The following is a 26,223-nucleotide window of genomic DNA, read 5'->3' as shown; positions in this document are numbered from 1 at the left end:
CAGGATCATTCATGCCCTCCCCTCAATTTGATCACCCCTAACCTAGATCATAAACTTAAATTGACTGTGTGTCTCCCTTAAACCAATAAGTGCTAAAAACAGCCAAGTGGCTGTAAGTTACAGGCCTTATGGCGCAAAGAAAACAGAATAAAACATTCTAACTTCAAAGCTGCTGATATTTTTGGAATTATTATAAAACATGTTATACAAAACTGTCTGGCTGGACTGGGGGTAGTGGTGATCTGGGATATTCCTCTTAGAGTCTTTGTGCATTCCTCGATTCTGAAGGGGCAGATGGTTTCTTCTGTCCTCTGTGAATGTCCTGCCTTGTACTGATGGGATAGATTAGTATAAGCTCATAAACTTGTGCTTTCTTCCTGCACTTGCTCTCTGTCCTGCCTTTACATCCTTCTCCTTTTAGCTCCTTTTTCTCAGTTACTGTAAATACTCCTCTATAAGTCTTATTTCATAAGTCAATAGGCAATTTTGGGACCAAAATCTATGGAAATACATTGACTGGGTTTTAAGTCGAGTTTAAAATGAGCGATGAAGATAATTATTCAAGAAAAGCCATGTCCGAATTAAAAAAAAAAAAAAAAAAAAAAAAGTCACATGGCATGCTAACTTTAGGACAAGTCGGCAGCACGACCAGAGTTATCAAAATAAATTAAGCAGCCAGTGCCAAATATTGTGTATCGTATAAACAGAAAAACTGAGAGTATGCGTGCATAAGTCAACTGACTTTTTTGGGCCTATTTGGCAGTATAAATTTCTTGATTTATACACGAACAGAGGATAATTCATTACATTCGGTCGCTGATTTATGGGAGGCCCTTGGATCTACAGTCGCACTTCTGGGAGAAGTAGTCATGCTACCATTAAGGCAATGCCTCCGACCTCGCACTGCTTGGTGTGGATTATGTTAAAAGCTAGTAGAAAGGCCTATTGGAAATGACAGAGAACCGTATCAAATTCTCTTCCCGTCCTCCTCCATGTGCTCCAGTCCCCACCTTGGTACTGGCAGCTGCTGCTTGTCTTCAGCTGGTGGGGATCTGGATCCCCCCTGTGTAGCTTTGCTGATGGTTCCCTCCTTCCTGTTGGGCTGGTGGGGGCCTGGGCTTCCCCCCCTGATAAAACCACTTTTGTGATTCTGGTGCTGCTGTATGTTGAGTTGTGGACAAAAAAAAACAGGCTGCACATGCAATAATCTGACACAAACACCAAGTGCACAAATAACTACCTGTTAATGCAGGGATGTGCACTCGTGAGTCCCCGGGAGGGGAGGGAGAGAATCATAACACCCTGCAAGGGGCATATTGGTAAATTTGCAGTCCCTATGTGCCCCATGGCAGACAGTGTGTGTTAATAACCCTCCCCCAGACAGAGCAAGAGGCTATATTTTGTGCAAATGCATAATCATAATAAGAACATGGGAAGTAGCTGTACCGACAGGTCAGGCAGAGGATCCATCAAGCCCAGCATCCTTTTTCCAACAGTGTCAATCCAGGTTATAAGTACAACTGGCCTGCACCCAAACATTAAATAGATCACATGTTACTAATGCCAGTAATAGTTCCTATTCCCTAAGACAACTTGATTATTAGCAGTTTATGGACTTTGTGAAGTGACAGAGGAGAAAAGCTAATCTCTCGCCTCCTTTCTCTCCCCTTGGCTGTATTTTTTTGTGCTTCCATTTATTCCTTGCTGCTGTGCAGGAAGGCAGCAAAAAATGTTAGTGCTGCCTTATGGACCCTTATTTCTTTCATTCATGTAGAAGCTGTCTGTGTCACTTTTCATTAAAAAGTTGTGGGAATACTGTTTGTAGAAGCAGATATTAGAGCGTTATCGCTGTCTGGGTCCGCCAGCCCTATCCATTGGCAGTGATCCTTGTACTGCTGGAGGGGGGGGGGGGATAGTCTTGAAGTCATTGTATATAAGTGACAAAGTGAAATTTGACAGTTGACAATAACTACAGGCTCCATTTCAGCTGCGCTTTTATCTAAAATGAAATACTTAGCAACCTGGCTTATATATAGACATTTTTATAGCACTTTTCAGTCCTAATTGCCAGAACACCGGGTGCCTGCACACAGGGATGCCACACACCATTACCACCGGGGCTCCCTGAAATAACTAACAGTGATGAGAAAAACAGAAAGAAAGAAAGAAAGAAAAAAAGGTGAAAGAATCCATCTGGAACTGAGAGGGGAGGGGGCGGTGTGTGATCCTCGATTGAGAGACCCGCCCCCCCCTCTGATGTCACTGAGGACTGTGACGGACGTTAAACGGCGCCAGAACACCAGGCGTCGCGCGCTGAAGGGGCACTCCCCTTCGGGCATCCCGTAGTGTTAGCCATTCCCCATGTTCTTTTATATCCCTTGTTAACAATCCCCATATTTAAATGTTTAATGTATTTGACAAAGGTAATGCATAAGTTCCTGCAAATTTTGTTTAAATGTAAACCGATGTGATATGTAAAATCGAACACCGGTATATAAAAGTAAATAAATAATAATAAATAATTGGGGTAGTTTAGTAGCCAGGGTCACTGACAGAAGCAGGATTTGAACCCAGGTCTCCACGTTCCCAGCCCATTACTTTAAGTGCTAGGCCACTTGTTCTCTGGTATGTGTACTTGAATCCAGGCCTATTTTGTTTTATTGAATTGTCCTTGTATGGAGACATTTGGAAAGTGGAGTAAAAGTGCTGGGCAGGCTTGTTGCACAAGAGTTTACCTTGGGAAAACCTAAGTGTTGTGCAATCGATGAGGAAATGCCTGTGTTTAGCAATGGCCTCACCACTCCCACTTCACCTGCTGGATAGTACATACAGATTTGGGGCTGTGCACTGTTACTGCTTGAACTGTGGACCAGTTGATAGCTTGGGCTGGAGAGCACAGGGAAAAACTGTTCTGTGTTTCATGTAGCCAGGAGTCGAGGAAAATGTTAAAAACTGCTATATATATATCCAAGTATACATCCAATCTGATTCCTGCTGACCAATGCGGTCGTCGGGCTCATGTCCAGCTTTGTTCCCCTCCACTCTCTTCAATGTTTAATTCTGAAAGGGAACCACCTGATCTGTTTCTGGGCAGTGGTGGGGCTGGTTCACCTGTACAACTGTTAGACTGAGTTCATTCGCCTTGAGCTTCTTAAAGATACAGGTTTCCTTCCACTGCTTTAGTGAAAGGAAGGAGATCAGTAAGGCCTAGGCATAACCACATAGCAGGAGATGCGTGCAATGTGCCAGGCATAAGCAGACCCATGTTTCTGAAATGTACAGCTGGGTTACAGGGCATCTCCTGCTATTCTTTGCATTTCTGGTAACAGAGACCATTCTCCGAGGACAAGCAGGATAGTAGTCCTCACACATGGGTGACATCATCAGATGGAGCCCTGACACGGGAAAACTTATGTCAAAGTTTCTAGAACTTTGACTTGGCATACTGGACATGTCCAGCATGCCCTATACCATGCAGCCACACGGGGTCTCTCTTTTTGTCTGCAGAGCTGCAGCATTGTGGTGTGTGTGAGTTCACTCTGGCTTTTTTTTAGCCTTTGTGGAAAACCTTTCTCTCTTCCTCGTGTTTTTTGTGGGGTTTTTTTCTTTGCGGTGTTCGCCGGATCCCTCTCAGTGCTTCCCCATAGTGTTCCTAGTTGGAGTTTTGATGCTTCTGGTAAGTTTCCTTTTATGGTCGATTCCCTGTGGTGGCGGTGCTTTGGTGTCTGCTGGCCATCAAGGCATGTCGCCATAGAGTTTGATTTTTCTTCCCTTTTATTTTGTCCCGTCATCACCACGTCTGGGTTTAAGCAATGTCCTCTGTGCCTGAGGACCATGTCCATCACGGACCACTATGATGAATGTGTCCTCTGCCTAGAGGCATCACATGACATCCAGGGTTGCCGTAAATGTGCCTTGATTTACTGCCTCGGAGGCTTGCTGGACAGACTAGATGGACCATTTTGGGTTTTTTTTCTGCCGTCATTACTGTGTTATTGTGTTATTCACCTCTAAAGGACATCATCTTTGTCTCGACAAGATGGAGTGTCTCTTCGGGTCGGTGAAGACCTAGCCATTGGTATCTGCATCGAGGGACCATGGAGCTGCACTGATATCGAAGGCTCGGTGTCCGGCGCCATCGGCAGATAGGGGCACCGGAGACTGGCCATCGTTGGGCTCCTCTAGGCAGAAGACGTTGGGTACCTTGGCACCAGAGAAAGCATAGAGGGAAGCCAAAGCAGCATTGGTCTCCGTCCAATGCATGGATGCTGGGCATGGGGATGCGCCAGCTCTTGCTGGGATGCCCCCGAAGCAACCCCTATGGTGAGGAAAGCCAATCCTCTATTTCCTAGCATGTAGCAGATGGACTCATTACCAATGGGTATAGTGTACTCCTGATAGCAGTTGGAGACGGATCAGATTTCATTCTGACGTCAGCCCTAGTACATATACCCCTGCAGGAAGTGCAGGTCTTAAGTATTTTCCATCTCCATAGCAGTTAGGGACTCTATGCACACTAGCACAGCATTAGAGTAATTTCACCAAAGAAAACCAAAAGAAAAGTTAGAAATCTTACCTGTACAGACGAGCCCCGCTCTCCTGCGGTGACACCCGTTGGGTCCCTCCCCCAGTTGACATTCCCGAGGTGATTTCCACGATCCCTCGGAGGTAAGCCTCGGTCCAGCGGCCGACCCTCGGCGGGGACCTAGCCCCTAACATCGGGTAAGGCTGAGAGGCAGCGGGTGCAACCTCGAGCGCAGCGGTGAAGGTATTTTCCCTCTCCCCTCGCAGCCGGAGACCACCCGAAATGAAACCGGGAAGCGCAGAGACAAGGTAAGGTAGAAATCTATTTAAAAGTCTCCGGTCTCCGAAGCTCAAGGAGACGCACAGGTCACCAGCCAGGACCAGTGCCACCGGGTTGATCTGCCCTAGCAGGGCTAGACCCTGGTCAGATCCAAGGGTCCTCCCACGTGGAGACCCTCCGAGGTGGTCGCAGTCACCATTTTGGCCCTGTTCGCCGCCCTGTCCGCCATCTCGATCAATGCGCACAGAAGCGAGCTGTGAGCACAAATACCTTGTGCGCACAAGCGAAGTGCATAGCCATGCGCTTACTGTGCCAGGCGCATAATTTTGACCCGTGCGCACAACAGCGCACGCATCTATCTGTACTCACCAAACCTAAGCGTGCAACTTCACACACCGGAGCGCACAACTGTATTGTACACGCACAAGCCATGGCACCACCTGAAAATAAGCTCAAAGCTCAAGGCCTTTGCCCAGCATGCCACATTAGAGCTGCACAGCATGAGGAGGCCACGGCCCTGTGTATACATTGCGAAGAGGCCCTAGGGGACCCAACTCATGGCCCTCCCCAGCCGGTACTGGACCCCAGCCTCTCGAGCAGTACGCTGGACCTAGCATCACACAGTGGGGCCCCCCCCCCTCAAACAGGGCTCCCCAGGGACACAGCGCCCCTTAGTCTAGACCCAGCTTCTATCTCCTGGGTAGAATTTCTTCAAAGGTCTGCAAACCTCCATCCACATGCAATCGGGGCCTCCTATAATGCGGCCAAAGGCTCCACCAGAGGACCTCAACAGGCCGGGACCCTCTATGCCCAGGGAAGTGATCCCACCGCCCAGAAGCCCCACCTTCAGGGACACGGACATCACAGATGAGGAGTCAGAACCCCTAGAGGAAGGGGAACTCCCGGGGACAGAACCCCATCGAACCATGAGACGCTTCTTCACCAAGGACGAGTTCCCAGACCTGGTCACACACAGCTTAAAAGAGCTTGCCATCCCAGGCACAAGTGCCTCGGAGGAACCTAAGACGAACCCACTATTAGAGGGACTCAGTCAGACCTCCCACTATTACAAGCTGTCCAGCAACTAATTGACCTGGAATGGGATGCCCCAGAAACTACATTCAAAGGGGGCTGGGCTCTGGCAGCCATGTACCCTCTGGACCTATAAAACAAATCGGAAGGCAGTCCCACGTAGCCAACGCAAAAAACAACAAAGGGACTACCTTACACCGTGGAAGAGTTTATTAGAAGTGCCCGACTCGAACTGAGTTTCGCCAACAAGGCTGCATCAGGGGCTAAAAGGTTAAAAAACAATAAATATTTTTTTAAAAGATTTTTTAAGAAACTTCTGGTAACCATTATTATATGGAGTCCCAAAATCTCTATCATAAAAAACATTTTTATACAATATGCCAAAAACATAGAGAAATACTTATTTCTATATTAAACACATTTCATAATATGAACCATCATAAAGATGTAATAACATCCATTCATGACATACATATTTGAACATTTTTATATTGTATACCAAAATCTTAAAGATATACTTATCGATTTCTCATACCTATGTAAACCAACAAATCATATATAAATGTAAAGAACGGAGATAATTACCTTTATGCTGTAAACATACTCTCACTGCAGTAAGAGTCAATATACCAATCTGTGTATTGATTGTTGCAATAAAACTAAACAAAAAACACAATTTAATACTGTTTATACAAATTAATAATCACATATTGTAAATTCTTATATATGATTAAGTTAACCTCATATTCTCAACAACAAACAGAATATTATGTTTACTTAAAACTAATGTAATCATGTCCTTAAAAAATAAATAATAATAAAATGTATTTATAATTATATTGATTATCATTAGCACAAACATTTACATTATGACAGTGTATGGCCTTACGAGACTAATAATGTATGCTCATCACTCTAAAGGAATTTATTCATTATGGACAGTATAAAAAATACCTCGTGGCACTAAAAAAAGAACAAATGTCACTGCATCCAATGAGACTTATGCTTAATCAAAAAACATCACGCCAAACACTATGACGTCTTTTCTTTTTATCCTAATTGATAATTAAGTGACAGCCGAGTGATAAAAAATATATATGTATATTGCTAATCTCAAAATATTTAGCTAAATGCTGCAAAATCACAAAAAAATACTTCATATTATAATTTACAAAAAGCAACAACAAATCCACTTTAACTCTTAACATTCACTCGAGAAAGATACAGTCATTACCTTTCAACGCAGCAATCTGTCAAGAAACAAATAGCACTGCAACTAAGAGGATTCATTCGCTATGTATTTATTTATATAGTCAACTCAAAACAAAAAAAAGGGGACATCATTTTCTTCCAAATATGTCAGTCAATTGGATATATCGACTCTGCAGTCAAATCAAAACATAGAGTACAAAGCTTTAAAAATTGAAAAAATAGGATATTTGAAAATGCTGCAACCATTAGTAAAAAAAAATTTGTAAAAATTTTTTTTTAACAATTCCTAGCGATCTAGCTATGTCACTCTAAAAGAATTTATTCAATATGGATAGTATAAAAACTACTTTATAGCGTTAAAAAGGAACAAATGTCACTGCATACAAAAAAACTTCAAAAAACATTGCGCCAGACACTGACGTCTTTTCTTTTAATGCTAATTAATAATTAAGTAACAGCAGAGTGATAAAAGAATGTATATACGTTACTAATCTCAAAATCTTTGACTAGAGGCTGCGATCAAAATGTACTTCACATCATAGTTACCAAACCACTTTCACTCTTAGCATTCACTCGAGAAAGATACAGTCATTACCTTACAACGCAGCGATCTGTCAAAAACCAAATAGCACTGTAACTGAGGGAGTTCATTAGCTGTGTAGTTGTTTATATAGTCAACTCAAGACAAAACCGCGCCAAAAAACTATGATGTCATTTCCTTCCAAACATGTCAATCAAACAAATATATCAACTCTGCAGTCAGTTCAAAAAATAAAATACAAAGCTTATGAAATAAATGAAAAATAGGATATTATAGGATGCTGCATCCATTAGTAAAGAAATTTTTACATTATTACCACGTCCAAAAATGTGACGTCATTTCCTTCAATTCTGTCATTCATATGCATATATTCACTCTTTGAAAAAATTAAAAATTACAAAATGTGATTCCAGGATACTGCAGCCATTATTAGTCAGACACAATACATTCTTGTCATAAGTGTTACAGTTGTAGCACATCAAATTAGACCTTATTTATGTGAATTGATGTGGTTATTATGCATCATTCAGTGTCAGCCTGATAATCATAACACATAGAGGCAAACCTAACATCTCATTTTATTCTTTGTAGATGGGTGCTTGTAAGTTATCATATAAGCTAACCATCCCTATTATCATAGATTCTATATTGCACAACTATTTCCATGCCAGACTAATTAGCCTTTCAAAAGGTAGACCTATCTTATGCAAACTTATAAGAAAACAGAAAAATCTCTCTTTTGGTTTAAACCTACAGGTTCCACAGTGTTAAATTTATAAATCAGCCGTTGTTCCATACGGAGTAAATTTGTATCTAAATCTCCCCCTCTCCAGTTCATTCTAGGTTTATATAGAACACAAAATTTGTAGTCTTCAAATTTGTGATTCGCCTGGTTAGAGTGTTCAACCATCGGTTTCCCCTCAATTTTTCTGTTTATTGCACTTCTGTGCTCAATCAATCGCTTATTTAAGGACCGAACAGTTTTGCCAATATAAAATTTCATGCATGGGCAGTAGGCTACATACACTACACCCTCACTCTGACAATTTGTAAATTGTGTCAATTTGTACGGTTCTAATTGATTATTAAAGAGAACCTGTTTTGCTTTAGGGTTTACTGGACACACTGTACAGTGACCACATGGGTAATGACCCTGGGGTCTCACATCTTTAGTCTGTTTTTGTGGGAGTGCAGAGGGAACGAGAGAATCTTTCAGATTACGTTCTCGTCTGTTTACAATAATTAATCTGCTGTTCTCAAAGCACTCTAGGTTCCGCATAATCTCCCAATTTTTCTTAATAACTCTAACAATCTTGTGGGTCATATGATTGTATGTTAGAGGAAAAGCCACCACATCCTTTGTTTCTTTCTGTTTAGGTTTCAATAATGTTTGTCTCTCTTTAGCTCGAGCTCTCATATATCCTGCCTCTGTGTGACCTTGGATAATTCTTCTGTGTGAATCTCACTTCAAGTTCCTTTGCCCTCTGTTCAAACACATCCTCTTCAGTACATAGTCTTCGTATCCTAAGAAACTGAGAATAGGGTAGATTATTTTTCATTGATTTATTATGACAGCTAGTGTAGTCTAAAAATTTGTTGGTATCGGTAGGTTTTTTATAGAGATCCATAATAAACTTGCCATCTCGAACTGTAATCTATATCTACCGGTTCACCTTTATCCACATGTTTATTAACTCCTTCAAAAAAGTGAAGCAGATTTGTGAGGCAAGACTTGCCCTGGGTAAAGCCATGCTGACTTTGTTCCATTAAACCATGTCTTTCTATATGTTCTGTGATTTTGATGTTTAGAACACTTTCCACTATTTTTCCTGGCACTGAAGTCAGGCTAACCGGTCTGTAGTTTCCCGGATCGCCCCTGGAGCCCTTTTTAAATATTGGGGTTACATTTGCTATCCTCCAGTCTTCAGGTACAATGGATGATTTTAATGATAAGTTACAAATTTTTACTAATAGGTCTGAAATTTCATTTTTGAGTTCCTTCAGAACTCTGGGGTGTATACCATCCGGTTCAGGTGATTTACTACTCTTCAGTTTGTCAATCAGGCCTACCACATCTTCTGGGTTCACCGTGATTTGATTCAGTCCATCTGAATCATTACCCATGAAAACCTTCTCCATTATGGGTACCTCCCCAACATCCTCTTCAGTAAACACTGAAGCAAAGAAATCATTTAATCTTTCCGCGATGGCCTTATCTTCTCTAAGTGCCCCTTTAACCCCTCGATCATCTAACGGTCCAACTGACTCCCTCACAGGCTTTCTGCTTCGGATATATTTAAAATTTTTACTGTGAGTTTTTGCCTCTACAGCCAACTTCTTTTCAAATTCTCTCTTAGCCTGTCTTATCAATGTCTTACATTTAACTTGCCAATGTTTATGCTTTATCCTATTTTCTTCTGTTGGATCCTTCTTCCAATTTTTGAATGAAGATCTTTTGTCTAAAATAGCTTATTTCACGTCCCCTTTTAACCATGCCGGTAATCGTTTTGCCTTCTTTCCACCTTTCTTAATGTGTGGAATACATCTGGACTGTACTTCTAGAATGGTATTTTTTAACAATGACCACGCCTCTTTGACATTTTTTACTTTTGTAGCTGCTCCTTTCAGTTTTTTTCTAACAATTTTTCTCATTTTATCAAAGTTTCCCTTTTGAAAGTTTAGCACGAGAGCCTTGGATTTGCACACTGTTCCTTTTCCAGTCATTAAATCAAATTTGATCATATTATGATCACTATTGCCAAGCGGCCCCACCACCGTTACCTCTCTCACAAAGTCCTGTGCTCCACTGAGAATTAGATCTAAAATTGCTCACTCTCTCGTCGGTTCCTGAACCAATTGCTCCATAAAGCTATCATTTATTCCATCCAGGAACATTATCTCTCTAGTGTGACCCGATGATACATTTACCCAGTCTATATTGGGGTAATTGAAGTCTCCCATTATTACTGCACTACCAATTTGGTTAGCTTCCCTAATTTCTCTTAGCATTTCACTGTCCATCTCACCATCTTGACCAGGTGGACGGTAGTATACCCCTATCACTGTAGTCTTCCCTGACACACAAGGGATTTCTACCCATAAAGATTCAATTTTGTATTTAGTCTCATGCAGGATGTTTATCCTGTTGGACTCTATGCCATCCCGGACATAAAGCCCATTTGCTGGATACGGGGTTAGAAGCTACGTTGACCAGCTGGGCTGAGAGTTTCTGAGTTTATTCACTACCCTATTCTGTTCAGGTTTAATAAGTTGGAGAAAGTTATGATAGAGGAAGATGAAGTTAAATCCTTTTGTCTTGGATCTACTTTACTGATTCAGGTTTTTCTGGATAGCTACGTTTGGCATAACCGTAGGGCACGCATGGCCTGCCATTTTGATTGATCGGGTCTGTGAATGATTGTGTGTGGCGCAGTTGATTGAGGCACACTTAAAAAGAGCTGCGAGCGCAGGAGTGCATGGAATGGCCTCTTGTCGCCTGCCTATTAAAAGCTACGTTGGGACCTCGCTGCTCTTGCTGGTTTTAACTGTTGTCTTATAGCGGACTGGCTTGCAAGGGATATGGCGAGAAGAATTGCCAGGCTTGTGGACGCTTTTAATGCTTTGACTCTGCTGTGACCTGCTGAGCACGCTGAAGCAAGAATGAGGGACTGGAAAGATTAAGCTGTGCATGCTGCACCGCGTTACCTATTGCCACTGAAGGCAGGAGGGGAGCTGTATCTGGCGTGGAGAGCCAAATTCACCTCTGCGCTGGAGGAAGCAAATGTCTGTCTCTTTATCCTGGGAATTGGGGACTGATAATTGTTTTGGTATTGATTTGGGGGGATGGGGGATTTCGGGGGTTTTATGGTTGTCTGAGGGTGTGAGTGGGTATGTATGCAGCTTTGTGTTGGAAGCGTCAAGTACTGGTATCATCGTATGGTTTGCTGGAATGAGTGTTGTATAGATCCTGACCTTGGAGGTTTGTTTTTAATCTCCAATAGGGCGCTTAAGTGGAGAATAACTGGTTATTTGCTTGTGTTCCCTGGGGCTTGGGCGTGGAAGCCCTCCCTCCCCTCCTGAATCAATATTTGATGATATTTCGGAATGTCACTCCATGTCTTATGGACAGTTATTCTCAGTTCTTCAAATGTTGATGGGCTGCACTCTCAAATTAAGAGGAAGAAAGTACTTATGGAATTTAAAAAAATGTAGACCTCCTATTGCATTGCTACAAGAAACTCATTTGGAGGACAGTGAACACCTTAAACTTAAAAGGGAATGGGTGAGACAATGCTGTTTTGCTTCATTCTGTGCCAGACAAAGGGGGGGGGGGGGGGTAGCTATTCTCGTTCTTAAGTCTTTCCTTTACATTAGAGCGTCAGATTAAAGATTTAGAGAGGAATTACATAATTCTGGCTGGGTCTTTGTTTGGAATGAAAATAATCCTTGCACATGTACATGCTCCAAATGTGTATGCGCACAGATTTTCTTTCTTCTTCAGTGCTTTGCTCTCTTCTGGGGTACATGGTTCTTATGGGGGGTAACTTTAACATTGCGAGCAACCCTTTAGTAGACTGTAAGTCAGCAAAAACCCTTAAAGGTCTGAAATAGGAATAAGAATTCTATACCATGAGTTATGTTTGTTAGATGCCTGGCGAATGTTGCATCTGGAGGATAAAGGGTTTTCCTTTTATTCTCACCCTCACAATGTTTATTCAAGAATAGACTAAGTATTATTTGCTGAAGCTGGGTTTGATAAGCTGCAATCTTGTAAAACGGTGGAGGTACCCTTCTCAGATCACTCTCTGGTGCTAACCAAAGTTCTTTTTTCTGAAATGGGGGAATGCCATCTCCGAGGAAAATGTCTGCACTGCTATATCATGACAGAATTTGCCTCTTTTTTTTTTTTTTTTTTTTTTGAGAGCACTGGAAAAATACAGAGTTCAACGATTCGGAGGGAATTGCCCCTATTTTGTTTTGGAATGCAGCTAATGCAGTCCTATGAGGACTAATTGCATACCAAATGAGGGGGAAAAAAGGGAGAGAGACAAGCAGATGCTGGAACTTTCAAAGGAGTTGTTTCGTCTTAAAGCTGCTCATGTACAATTGTCGCCAGCTCTCAAAACAGCAGCTGTACAAAGTATGGAGTGACCTCAATGCATTACTAGATTTCAAAGCCAAACAAAACCTTTCCTTTCAATATAAATTGTTTCTCTGGGGGAACAAATCGGTAGGTTGCTCGCCAATCTAGTGTGCATTGTCAAGACGAAACCATTTATTTCATAGAAGCATAAACGGAGAAGGTTTTCATGAGTAATGATTCAGATGGACTGAATCAAATCACCGTGAACCTAGAAGATGTGGTAGACCTGATTGACAAACTGAAGAGTAGTAAATCACCTGGACCGGATGGTATACACCCCAGAGTTCTGAAGGAACTAAAAAATGAAATTTCAGACCTATTAGTAAAAATTTGTAACCTATCATTAAAATCATCCATTGTACCTGAAGACTGGAGGATAGCAAATGTAACCCCAATATTTAAAAAGGGCTCCAGGGGCAATCTGGGAAACTACAGACTGGTTAGCCTGACTTCAGTGCCAGGAAAAATAGTGGAAAGTGTTCTAAACATCAAAATCACAGAACATATAGAAAGACATGGTTTAATGGAACAAAGTCAACATGGCTTTACTCAAGGCAAGTCTTGCCTCACAAATCTGCTTCACTTTTTTGAAGGAGTTAATAAACATGTGGATAAAGGTGAACCGGTAGATGTAGTATACTTGGATTTTCAGAAGGCGTTTGACAAAGTTCCTCATGAGAGGCTTCTAGGAAAAGTAAAAAGTCATGGGATAGGTGGCGATGTCCTTTCGTGGATTGCAAACTGGCTAAAAGACAGGAAACAGAGAGTAGGATTAAATGGACAATTTTCTCAGTGGAAGGGAGTGGGCAGTGGAGTGTCTCAGGGATCTGTATTGGGACCCTTACTGTTCAATATATTTATAAATGATCTGGAAAGAAATATGACGAGTGAGATAATCAAATTTGCAGATGACACAAAATTGTTCAGAGTAGTTAAATCACAAGCAGATTGTGATAAATTGCAGGAAGACCTTGTGAGACTGGAAAATTGGGCATCCAAATGGCAGATGAAATTTAATGTGGATAAGTGCAAGGTGATGCATATAGGGAAAAATAACCCATGCTATAATTACATAATGTTGGGTTCCATATTAGGTGCTACAACCCAAGAAAGAGATCTAGGCGTCATAGTGGATAACACATTGAAATCGTCGGTTCAGTGTGCTGCGGCAGTCAAAAAAGCAAACAGAATGTTGGGAATTATTACAAAGGGAATGGTGAATAAAACGTAAAATATCATAATGCCTCTGTATCGCTCCATGGTGAGACCGCACCTTGAATACTGTGTACAATTCTGGTCGCCGCATCTCAAAAAACATATAATTTTGATGGAGAAGGTACAGAGAAGGGCTACCAAAATAAGGGGAATGGAACAGCTCCCCTATGAGGAAAGACTAAAGAGGTTAGGACTTTTCAGCTTGGAGAAGAGACGGCTGAGGGAGGATATGATAGAGGTGTTTAAAATCATGAGAGGTCTAGAACGGGTAGGTGTGAATCGGCTATTTACTCTTTCGGATAATAGAAAGACTAGGGGGCACTCCATGAAGTTAGCATGTGGCATATTTAAAACTAATCGGAGGAAGTTCTTTTTTACTCAACGCACAATTAAACTCTGGAATTTGTTGCCAGAGGATGTGGTTAGTGCAGTTAGTATAGCTGTGTTTAAAAAAGGATTGGATAAGTTCTTGGAGGAGAAGTCCATTACCTGCTATTAAGTTCACTTAGAGAATAGCCACCGCCATTAGCTACGGTAACATGGAATAGACTTAGTTTTTGGGTACTTGCCAGGTTCTTATGGCCTGGATTGGCCACTGTTGGAGACAGGATGCTGGTCTTGATGGACCCTTGGTCTGACCCAGTATGGCATGTTCTTATGTAGAAACATAGAAATGGCAGAAAAGGACCAAAGGGTCCATCCAGTCTGCCCAGCAAGCTTATGATCTTAGTATCTGCCGCACCATACAAGTTCCCCCCTACTTAGTTTCCCAGACTGTCAGAGTCAGGACCCTTGTTGGTTGATGTTTGAGGCCAACTCCCTGTTATCTCTTGCAGTGGAAGCAGAGAACAATGTTACTTTTGATGCAACTCTATTAGGTTAAGGATATTAACAGCTGCATCAGCAAGTTATCTCCATGTACTCTTTTCTTCATTTCCATCCTCTAGCCTTTAGGGATCCACAGTGTTTATCCCATGCCTCTTTTTTTTTTTTTTTTTAAATCTTTCACTGTTTTTGTCTTCACCTCCTCCTCCGGAAGGGCATTGCAGGCATCTACCACACTCTCTGTGAAGAAATATTTCCTGACGTTGGTTCTGAGTCATCCCCCGGAGTTTAATTTCATGACCCCTAGATCTGATTTCTTTCCAACAGAAAAGGTTTGTTGTTGATTGTGGATTATTAAAACCTTTCAGGTATCTGAAGGTCTGTGCCATATTTCCCCTGTACCTCCTCTCCTCCAGGATATATATTTTAGGTCGTTCAACCTCTCCTTATAAGACATTTGATGGAGACCCCCCACGATTTTGGTCTCCCTTGTCTGGACCGCCGCCATCCTGTCCGTCCCTTTTGAAATACGGTCTCCAGAACTGAACACAGTACTCCAGGTGCAGTACTCACCAAGGGACCTGCACAAGGGGATTATCACCTCCTTTCTTACTGGTTATTCCTCTCTATGCAGCCCAGCATTCTTCTGGCTTTAACTATCACCTTGTCATATTGTTTTGTCTTCAGATCGATAGACACTATCACCCCAAGGTCTCGCTCTTGCTCTGTGCACAACAGCCCTTCACCCCCCATCCCATACAGCTCTTTTGGATCACCACACCCCAGATGCATTATTCTGCACATCTTGGCATTGAATCCCAGCTTCCATATCTTCGACCACTGTTCAAACTTCCTTAAATCACGTCTCATTCTCTCTGCTCCTTCTGGCATGTCCACTCTGTTGCATATCTTATCATCCGCAAATAAACTTTACCTTCTATCTCTTCCCCAATGTTGGTCACAAAGATATTGTAAGTGATATTATAGATGTATCTGTGCATTGTTGACCTCATATATTATATCAAAGTCAACAATGCATGGTTACACCTAAAATTTTGATGACATTTCGTTCGTTTTATGAGCAGCTTTATACGAGTACAATACCTTTGGTTGATGCTTGACAGGAATTTTTTTACAGCAATTTTTTCGAGATTTGGAGTTCCCCAGGTTATCCTTATTGGATAAAATGGGCCTGGAAGTGCCTATACTGGAGGGGGAAATGAGAGGTTATTAGTTCCTGAAATTAGGAAAAGCGCCGGGCCCGGACAGATTTAGTGGGGAGTTTTATAAAATTCTGGGGATTGAGTTTTGGGTTCTTTGCAGAATACGAGGTCTGACAAGTTCACAAACTCATCCTAGAAAAAGTGCTACATACCTCCAGTGCTGAATACCACTACAGTCACCTTCGAAGTACTCCCCTTGGGGGAAGCTATGCATAGACGCCAACACCTAGAATGCCACTCAGCAAGACAGCGCCACACGTTGGCATGAACACAGCTGTGAGACACTGATATATCAAGGTTATGAAACCTTACCGAGCTGTTGGTACAGTGCTGTCAACGTAAGCGCACGGTGGCAAGTTCACGAACTTAATTGTCAGACCTCGTATATTTACCACTGCACAGGCTTTGGGAGAGGACCATAATTTGGCGTCTGTTATGTTTCCTCCAAACTGGGAGAAGATCTCTCTCCTCTGTTATGTTCTGTCTCTAGAACCAATGGCGATAAAGCTGAGAACTATGCTTAATATTCAGGGTGTAGCTGTAAGATGCAAACAAAACTCAGTTTATTCGCTGATGACATGCTGCTATTTATTGGAAATTTAAGGATAAACGCCCATCCTCAGTAATCTGCACTGGCTACCAATAAGCTTCAGAATCCTATACAAGTCCCTCACCATTATTCACAAATCCATTCACAACCAGGTCCCCATCGACCTTCAATTCCCAGTCAGACTCCACACCTCTACAAGACCCATCAGAGAAGCTTACAAAGGAACTCTCCACGCCCCTTCAACCAAATCCACCCATCACACAGCCACTAGAGAACGGGCTTTCTCGACAGCTGGACCAACCATCTGGAACGCTATCCCCCCAGATCTCAGACAGGAACCCTGCTTTTTGACTTTCAGAAAAAAACTCAAGACCTGGCTGTTTCAACAAGCCTTCCCCTAACCCAGGCCCTCCTCAGCCATTCTACAGTTCGTATACAAGGGCCATCTAACCAGTGCACTCCACTTCTGAACCTCTATATTATTTGCTATAGTTACCAAGTTTATCTTCTGTTTCTGGCTTCTTCATCTCCCTAGTTTCCATGCCCCTGTTTTATTGTAACTTTTTTGCCTCTTCTTCTATGTTAACATTATAACCCCTTGTTCCATGTAAACCGATATATGATCTGTATCATGAATGTCGGTATAAAAAATAAATAAATATCATTGGTACTATCACACATTTTGGCTCTCTTTCTGGGCTTAAGATTAATTATCATAAATTTGAAGATTTTCCTCGGCAAGGTGGTTGAGGGTTTTCCTTTTAAAATGGAATGCAGTGCAATGAAGTACTTGGGAATTTGGCTGCCCCATTTGCAGAAGACTATAAAGGTACCATTATCGATGTGCTTGCCAAGGTGAAGGACCTCGTTTGGAAACGGTCAGCTTTCCCATTATCTGTTATGGGATGTTGTGCCATAGTTAAAGTGATGGTGCTTCCTAGACTTTTGTATGCTTTACAGATGCTACCAATTTGGGTGAGGGGAGAGGAGATACATCTATTTAGGTCTCTGATTTCCGCTTTCATTTGGAATGAAAAGCGTGCAAGGATTAGCCTCAACATTTTGATAAATGAGAAAAGGAAGGGGGAGGGACTGGATATTACCGACTTACCGCAATATACACGCCACATTGTATAAATGTATGTTCAAGACTGGGCTGCGCTACCCAGTAAATTTAATGGATGAATGGACGTGGCCCTATAGGAACTGAAGTTTGTTACACTTTTCTAGGGTTGCAGTTTGGTTATTTTCCAACGCTTATTGGATTAAAGCATTTGTAAGGGTGTGGAGATGATGGAGTGAGAGGTCTGCTAGGGCTTATCACGTTTCACCGTTTTTATCATTTGTAGGCAATAAGGTCTTGAAAATTTGGTGTTCCATTCTTGGGAGCGGAAAGGCTTATTTTGTCTTGGGCAATTAGTTGACTCAGAGGGGAGAGCTCTCTGTATTCCTTTCAACAATTACAGGAACAATGGGTTCTACTAAAATCACAATTTTATGAAGTGACGTGGTTAGCAAGATGGCCTTCTCTGATGAGGTGGACATGTTCTTTGAAACTGTGCCTACATTTAACGCAATCCGAATTTGAATGTTGTCTCTCTTTAAAAAAATAAATAAAAATTAGGGCCTCCCATTTAAGCAAGCTTGCCCTTCAGTGGGCTGGGGATCTTGGTGCGTCTCTAGGAGAAGCAAACCTAATTAAGGTGTTCACTGCTGCTGTTGCTTAATACTACCAGGCAAATTTTAAGGAAATTAAAATTTAAATTGTTAGAGTATAGATCACTTGGGAGAAAGGAGCTTGGATGCACCTGTGGGATTCTGACATATGCCTAAAATGGGGATGCTGTCATAGGTTTACTGAGTACCATAAATTGCAAATGTTTGGGGGACAGTTATGCAGGATACTGGATAAAGTTTTGGGAAGTCGGGTCCCGTGGGATGGAAAAAATCTTTTATCTGCATTTGTTTCCGCACAATTTGTCTTTACCCAGGGTCGGGAGACGCTTTCTGGTGATTTCTGTAGTATTGGCAAAGAAAGTGATTTTGTCCAGCTGGCACAACAGTGACGAGTCCCCCCTCTCTCAAGCTTTGGGGAAAAAAGCTATGATGATGTAATTCCAGAGCAGAATGCTGTGACGCAGAGACTTGAGGGTCACAGGTCGTTCACGTTCTTAAAGAAATATTTTGGTTTTTGGGGGGAAAGTATCTATCTGATTTGAGTTAGTCCTGGGATAGTTTCCAAAAGATTATGGAGAACTGATGGGGTTTTCTGTCTTTCGTGCAGGTGGATCTGATGTGTATGCTGTGTATGTGGTATGAGTCTGAATTGGGAGGTTTAAACAGTAAAATGTGCTGAGATTTGTACTTGCAATATGAGTGGAGGTGCCTTACCGTATTTGTACAGTTAATGCTCTGTGAGTATATTACTCATTGAATGTTTTGATTGTTTTCACTTAATAAAAATTATTTTCCAAAAAAAAAAAGCAGCTTCTAGATGTCCTGTATATAATTAACTTCTTCTATCTCTTTATTTCCTCCACCCCAGTTCATTAGTCCTTGTTAATTGTAACTGCATCTCTTCATCACGTTTATCTATGTTCTTTGTTGTATTCATTGCACCCCTGTTTTCTATGTAAACCGACATGATGTGAGCGCTTCATGAATGTCGGTATAAAAAAACCTTAAATAAAATAAATAAATAATAAAATAAATGTCTGCCTCTTGAAATTGGCTGACAAGTTTAACTTGTTGTATTCTGTGCTGCATCGCCCTGTCCTGTGGTACTGGGACTTAATGTTTTAGTTTCCTGCAAGCCTTTTTTTTTTTTTTTTTTTTTTTTTTTTAAAACAAAGCGTGCATAACACTTTGGGGTCTCAGCAGTTGCCATTGCTGACTGAGCTTGTGCAGGAATCAGGGGGTCCCCCTCATCTCAGGCTCTCCATTCCCCGCTGTGACACATCACACATGTCCACACTGAGCTTCAACCTCAACCTTCAAGCAGCTGATGGGATCTATCTATCTATTTATTTATCTATCTATTTATTTATCTATCTATTTATTTATCTATCTATCTCTAATACAGATGTGTCCAAATGACTTTATAATAGGGGCTGATTTTAGTGCCTGTTTGGAACTGGAAGGGTGAACACTTGGCTTAAGCAACTAATCCCATTTCATGTAACCACATTTTAATCTGTTTAAATCCAATTAAAATATTATTGCAAAAAGCACAAAAGGCATCTTAGGAGGTCAAAACAAAGGATCCAGGGGTGGAAAAGTAGTTAGAAAACTTAAGTGGCAGCCAAAATCTCCTAGGAGCCATGGAATTTTTTTCTCACTTGTGTGTTTTGTATTATGGGGTTTGTTTTGTTTTTGGGTGTTTTTTTTTTTTTACTGCTTTTTTTTTTTTCTCTTGCTGCTTCCCTTTTTGTCTTTACTCTTTGCTCTCTCTCTTCCAACTTCCCTGGCAGTATCCCTACCTGTCCTTGCTTCTTCCACTCCCTCCTCCTCCCTTCCTCCTTCCATGCAATCTCCTCTCTCACCTCCTTCCGTCTTGGCAAATTAGAGTGCGATAACACACAAGACAGGCCCCTGGCTGATATACCGCAGCCTGGAGCTGAGTTCAGACAGTAGTGACTTCTCGGTCTGGGCTCTCACATCGCGAGTGGCTCCTCAAGTCAGGGTCCTACACCCGGACATCAGCAGCAGCTTCTCTGCCCTGCTGAAGCGGCAGACACCACCTGATGAAACATTAGGTGACCTGGCACCTGGTTTAGATTTTATTCTTTTTCTCCAGCCTTCAGGGCAGGTAAAGACATAGCCGGCTTTATTCCTCTGCAGAGGCGGGAGGATTACCCTTGTGGGTTTTGCTGCCAGGAGTCTTGAGTTTTGCAAGGCAGGGATACAGCACCACCTGCACTAGGTCTGGGGCTTCGAGATATGCTTTCCTACCCATTCTAGCAAAAAAAAAAAAAATCAAACCTTTCTTTTGGCTCTTAACTTGATTTTGCCACTTTCAGCTATTGAACTTATGGCCTCTGCAGTCATTCCTGTCTCTTACTTTTGCAGCAGGGCACAAGGTGTAATGCCTTCATTTTACTGATTCTGGTACAGAGCTTATCCTGGTATTTTTCTCTGATGTTTTGAAAATTAAAGCCGAAGCAAGCCAGGCTGCTGGGAGTGTGCTTTTCTCAAATACTATTTTTGCATTTCCAGCCTGGGAGCATGTTGTGGAGCGATGCCCCTAGCTGGAGAAATGCTGCTGCGGCTGCGCAAAGTGTGAGAACTAACCAGAGTTTCCAAGAAGTATTTATAGCAACAACTGACAATGGCCAGAAGTGATCATTTTTTATTCCTCTGCTTCAGTTGACATGATGATATCACCATAAAGTTCATTGAAGGATCAAGTGGGGATGCTGATTTTTACCAGTGCAGGCAGAGATAAATGAAGAGTTTTTGAGATCCTTCGTTCTGGGGGAATTCTGCACTGCGGAGCGCAGAATCCCCCCCCCCCCCGTGCAGAAAATAGCAGAGGATACCCTGGCATGCCGTGAACAGAGCACGTCCCACATGTGCCATGGGACACGCTCGGTTTGCAGCGAAGATCAAGGCCCCGGCAAAGATGGAAGGCCCCAGTGAGAGAGAATATGTGTGGATGTGAGGGAGGGGAGTGTGAGAGAGAGCATGGGAAGTAAGAGAGCGGGGGGGGGGGGTGTATGCTTGAGTGTGGGTTTCAGAGAGAGGGAGCCTATATGAGGGGAGGGGGTGGGGGAAGGGGGGAGAGAGCTGGAGGGTGTGAGAGAGCTTGGGAGGTAAGAGAGCGCAGGGTGGGGGGGAAGCTTGAGTGTGGGTACCAGAGAGAGGGAGCCTATATGAGGAGATTGTGAAGGAGTGTGTATGCGTGTGAGACATTGGGAGCTGGTGTGTATGAAAAAGGGATCCTGTGTATGTGAGGGTGCTAGCCTGTGTGAAGGGATTGTGTATGTGTGAGACAGAGCCTGTGTGAAGGGGTGCATGAGAGAGAGACATAGGTAGCCTGTATGAGAGTGTGTATGGGAGAGAGAAAGAGAGCTTGTGGGTGTGTATGCAAGAGAGAGGGCCCTGTATGAGGGGATGTGTGTGTGTATGCGAGAGAGAGTGAGGGAGCCTGTATGAGGGTGTGTGTGTGAGAGAGGGAGGGACAGGAGGAGCCTCTGTGAGGGGCAGTACTGAGAACGGGGTAAAACTCTGGGACTGGCAATAGAGTGGAAGGGGTTGAGCCTAGAGGTAGAGGAGTTGGGGCCTGAGAGGGCAAAGTAGCCAGGGGAGTAGGGAGAGCGAGTAGAAGGGACACTTACAGTGAATTTCTAGGGAAATTCTGCTCAAAATATTTAAAATTCTGCATCTGTAAGTAATAACTTTTTTCTGTATTAATTTAAAATGTACCATATTTTTCGCTCCATAAGACGCACTTTTTTCCCCTCAAAAGTGGGGGGAAAATGTCTGTGCATCTAATGGAGCGAATTAAAAAAAAACCAACTAAAAATCTAACAACGCCCCCCCCCCCCCAAGACCTGCCAAATTAATTTACTACAACTCCCCCACCCTCCTGACCCCTCCCAAGACTTGCCAAAAGTCCCTGGTGGTCCAGCGGGGTCCAGGAGCGGTCCGGGAGCAATCTCCTGGACTTGGGCCATTGGCTGCCAGTAATCAAAATGGCGCCAACGGCCCTTTGCCCTTACTATGTCACAGGGCCATTGGCGCCATTTTGATTACTGGCAGCCGACGGCCCAAGTCCAGGAGATTGCTCCCGGACCGCTCCTGGATCCCCGCTGGACCACCAGGGACTTTTGGCAGGTCTTGGGGGGGGGGTCAGGAGTGTGGGGGGTTGTATAGTTAATTCATTTGGCAGGTCTTGGGGGGGGGGAGGGGGGCTGTTAATTAATTTAAAGGGTTGGGATGGGGTTTGGGTTTTTTTTTTGGGGGGGTTCCCACAGAAAGAGAAAGAGAAAAGTTTTCTGATCTGGGGAGTGGACCGAAATGGCTCTCCCTAGACCCAAAAACAAAATAGGGAGAAAAAAAAATGTTATGCACTCCCCTAATTTGCTCCATAAGACGCACAGATGCCCGGGGACAGAGCCGGTTTAGCACAAAATTATTATTTTTTTTAATTTCCCCCCTCTGAATCCTAGGTGCATCTTATGGTCAGGTGCATCTTATGGAGCGAAAAATACGGTGATTACTTAAAGACTGTCATGTAAATTGTGTTATTTTGACCAATATAACGTTTGCAGAATTTTAAGTTTTTGTGCGCAGAATTCCCCCAGGAGTAGAGCCTTCGGATTTGCCGTGTGCTGTGCTCACACTGTTCATAGATCGCCTACCAATCCTGCAGGGCTGTATACTGAATTGTTGATGTGTATATATATATAGATACTTATTTCAATTTGTATGCTGGAAACATTAACCAAAAGGGGATATCTCCCTTCTAACTAGGGCTGCAAAGAGGCTTTCAAGAAGGCAGAGAGCAGCCGCTGCCTCTTCAGCACAAGGACCTGCTGGGGACCAGGCGGCAGCGGCGGCGGACGAGCCAGCACTTTTTATACGCTTTGCTTTCTGACAGTCCTCTGATGTAAGGACAATGCAACAGACTTACTGTTCCACCCCTTGTATCTGTGTGTTTTGTTGCTTGTTTGGAGAAGGGTCTCATTTTGATTCAGTGAGTTGCGAGGATGCCAGCACTGTCTGGGCTGGGGGCAGCGGCAGCTTTGCAGCACGGTGCAGGCTGGGGGTTGTCTGCTTTCCCCCCCATCTGGTACGGGCTAGAGTGGCAGGTTGGGGGCAGAGCTAAGTTCCTTCTTCCCTCCCCCCCCCCCCCACAGGATGCAGGCAAGGGTGGTGCTGGCCTTTCCCTGCACTTGGTGTGGGAGTTTAAAGCTGCAGCTGTTGTGGTGAAGGAGGTAGAGACTTTGAATCTCACTGTCTGGAGCTTGTGTGAATCTTTTTCGTGCTTTTGTCGAGGTCGTGTGAGGTGTTCAAAGTATTGCTCCGTACTTGAGGTGGTCTGATCTGTTACGTGCAGCTTCATGCATCTTTTCCATCTCAGGTTATTCTCGCCATCCTTACAGATACTAGTCTCCCCGCTCTCTCTCTCCCCAAAATAACTTGTGCTGAATAACATGTCACTGTTCTGATGTTATCCCCAGTAATCTTATCCCTGACTTTGTGAATTTGGCAGATAGATATAAATTGTACAGTGCTTCTTGTGTGAGGGTGAAGGCCTAAGATGAGGCCTACAAATGGGATGATTTTTTTTTTTTTTTTTGTCATTGTATAAAACAATTTCCCAAAGAAATTTTGGCTTTGATAAGACTAATGTGTTTAAACCAGCAAAGAAATGAAAGGAATTTTTTTTTTTTTTTGTCTTTTTGCTTTCTAGTTTTCAAGGAGAAGCCTAAACTTCCTCCCAGCCAAGCTCAGGCAGTTCTCCGGGGGTCTCTGCCTGAAGATTATTCCTACAAGCAGTCCATCATAAACTTGTTTAAGAACATTCCTTTTGTGCTTCTGTTAATCAGCTATGGTGAGTGGTATCCTGGTGTACATAATTAATTTTTTTAAATTATTCCTTATATCTACACATTTTTGGACCTAAGCGTGGACATCTTTACCACAGTCACTTCACGTCCACACCTTTCCCTGTGTTTAAAAATCTTGTTCCCTGTACAGCCCTCTGGGGAAGGGAGTTGGGGGGAATAGTTTCTAATTGGTAACCCCTAGAGGTGTACATACCAAGGCTGGAGGGAGTTCTTGGTTTGTGGCTCCTGGATAAGGACAGTTGCTGTAGTGGTTAGACTGGGATGGAAGAGCCCACAAAATGGGTGGGGGGATGGGAGCCCCAGGTGGTTGCAGATTAAAAGTTTGTGGCACCCTGCCTGTAACCAGAGATCAATTCTAGTTGGAATCCTAAAGGGCAGAAGACTGTTGCACCCATACAAAACTGTCTCCCCTTGTTTTGATTGGCTGTGTACTATGTGTCAGCGTTATATCTGTCTAAGGTCTGAGGAATTTACTACCTGATGAAATGCATAAACAAACTTGCACAAAAACATTTAAAAAAATAAATAAATAAAATCAACTTTTCTCCTAGGACAAGCAGGATGGTGGTCCTCGCACATGGGTGACATCATCAGAAGTAGCCCGCACGGAAAACTTAGGCACACTGAGCATGCCCAGCATGCTACTATCCACACTTCCATGCGGGGTCCCTCCTCAGTCTCTTCTTTTCCGCGGAGCAGTCATCTCGCGGTTGTGGAGCTCGTGCTCTTTTTCGAAAAGCTTTTTCCTGCCTAGTCCCTCTCTATTCCTCCCAATTTTTTCTTAGTTGATGGCGTGGTAAGTTTTGTTTTACCTTCTGCATGGTCGATTCCCGGAAGTGCCGTTTTCTGGTGTCCGCTGGCTGTCGACCGCACGCCGGCCTCCTTTTCGTCATGGCGTCTGATTTTCGTCTGTGCCCCCAGTGCACAAGGTGTGTATCCTTTGCCTGGGGGCATCACATGACGTCTGGGCTATCGTTTTTTGCAACCTGATGACCCACAAGGGCCGGCATGCTGCCTAGATAAGATGGAGAAGCTGTTCAGATCCAAAAAGTCCGAACCTTTGACACCGGCTTTAGGAGCATCGATGCCGAAAGGACATGGGGAGCCGAGGGACACCGATCCCTCTGTGTCCACCCTTCTGCTGAGGCCTCCGGTGGAGAGGGGTGCCAGGGATTGGCAGTCATCTGTCTCCTCTTGCTCGAGGACTTCAGGTTAGTCTCCTTTCTCCTCGGCACCGGGGAAAGACTGGGCTGAGCATCATAGGAAGTCCCAGAAGCATTATCACCGGTCTCAGTCCTCGCATGGCACTGGGCTCAGGTTGGCACTGGCATCTGCTGTGATGCCCCCCCAAAGCGACCTCGTGGTGAGGAGGTATCGCCCTCCATTGAGGCCATGGGGTCCGAGGCGTTCCCCCACCGATTTTGGTGCCAGATACCGCTTCCCCTTGGGGCTCCGAGGGAAATCTGGTTACGCCTCCTTCTCCTCAGGCTGTCCTGTCTTCAGCGGCTTTTGAGGAGGAGCTTGAGCATAGGGTGCAGTTGGCAGTTGGTCGAGCCCTGCAGGGCATTGAGCTGCCGGCCCCTCAAATGGCTCCACTGGTGCCGGAGCCTGCACAATCTATGTTGACATCGCTCGTGGAGCATCTCAACATTCTCCTTAGCATCCTCCCGACGCAGCCGATGCCAGTGGCCAGGATGCCGTCTGCCCCAGCGGCCACCAGTGCTGCCTCCTCCCGATGCTGTCCCTGCTGTGGGATCCTCTGAGGAGGCGGAGGGGTCTTTGAGGTTGGAGGGACCTTCGAGGTCATCTGTTCCATGGTTAGCCCCTATCCATCTACGGGCCCTTTGAGGCCCTCTGTGCCCAAGCCATTGAGCTTGGAAAGGCCTCCCCCACGGGTGCTCCCAGGCGATCTTAGTTATGATGACGCCCCTTAAAACCCATGGGGAGATGATAATTCAGAATCTTCTTCTGATGAATCTGAGGACCTTCCCTTGGATCCATCTCCTTCAGAGGAGCGACGCCCGTCACTGCCTGACTTTAGCTGGGTTTGTGCAGGCCTTGGTTGAGGCCATTCCATTCTAGCTTTTAACAGAGGAGGATACCA

The 26,223-nt window shown here is 43.7% G+C and overlaps 1 protein-coding gene and 1 long non-coding RNA gene across 3 annotated transcripts in view; one reads left to right on the top strand and one right to left on the bottom strand.

Annotated features, from left to right (window-relative positions):
* The window catches only part of FLVCR1 (feline leukemia virus subgroup C cellular receptor 1), a 98,318-nt gene that overhangs the window by 21,771 nt on the left and 50,324 nt on the right, over positions 1 to 26,223 (top strand). For both annotated transcript variants that reach the window (XR_003855349.1, XM_029593226.1), the window contains exon 3: positions 23,963 to 24,103. Coding sequence is in view for 1 of the 2 variants with exons in the window: in XM_029593226.1 (XP_029449086.1) it covers positions 23,963 to 24,103 (141 nt within the window). In the remaining variant the exon portion in view is untranslated. The remainder of the gene's footprint in view (positions 1 to 23,962; positions 24,104 to 26,223) is intronic.
* LOC115086843 lies at positions 5,996 to 7,679 on the bottom strand. The gene is made up of 3 exons (XR_003855350.1): positions 7,644 to 7,679; positions 6,422 to 6,495; positions 5,996 to 6,099 (listed from the first exon to the last, which is right to left on the bottom strand). It is a non-coding gene; the product is annotated as an uncharacterized LOC115086843 (long non-coding RNA).

This window comes from Rhinatrema bivittatum, chromosome 3 (genome assembly GCF_901001135.1).
Source record: "Rhinatrema bivittatum chromosome 3, aRhiBiv1.1, whole genome shotgun sequence".
Lineage (NCBI taxonomy): Eukaryota > Metazoa > Chordata > Amphibia > Gymnophiona > Rhinatrematidae > Rhinatrema > Rhinatrema bivittatum.
The sequence above is the reverse complement of the archived record's forward strand: the minus strand, read 5'-3'. Positions and strand labels throughout refer to the sequence as shown.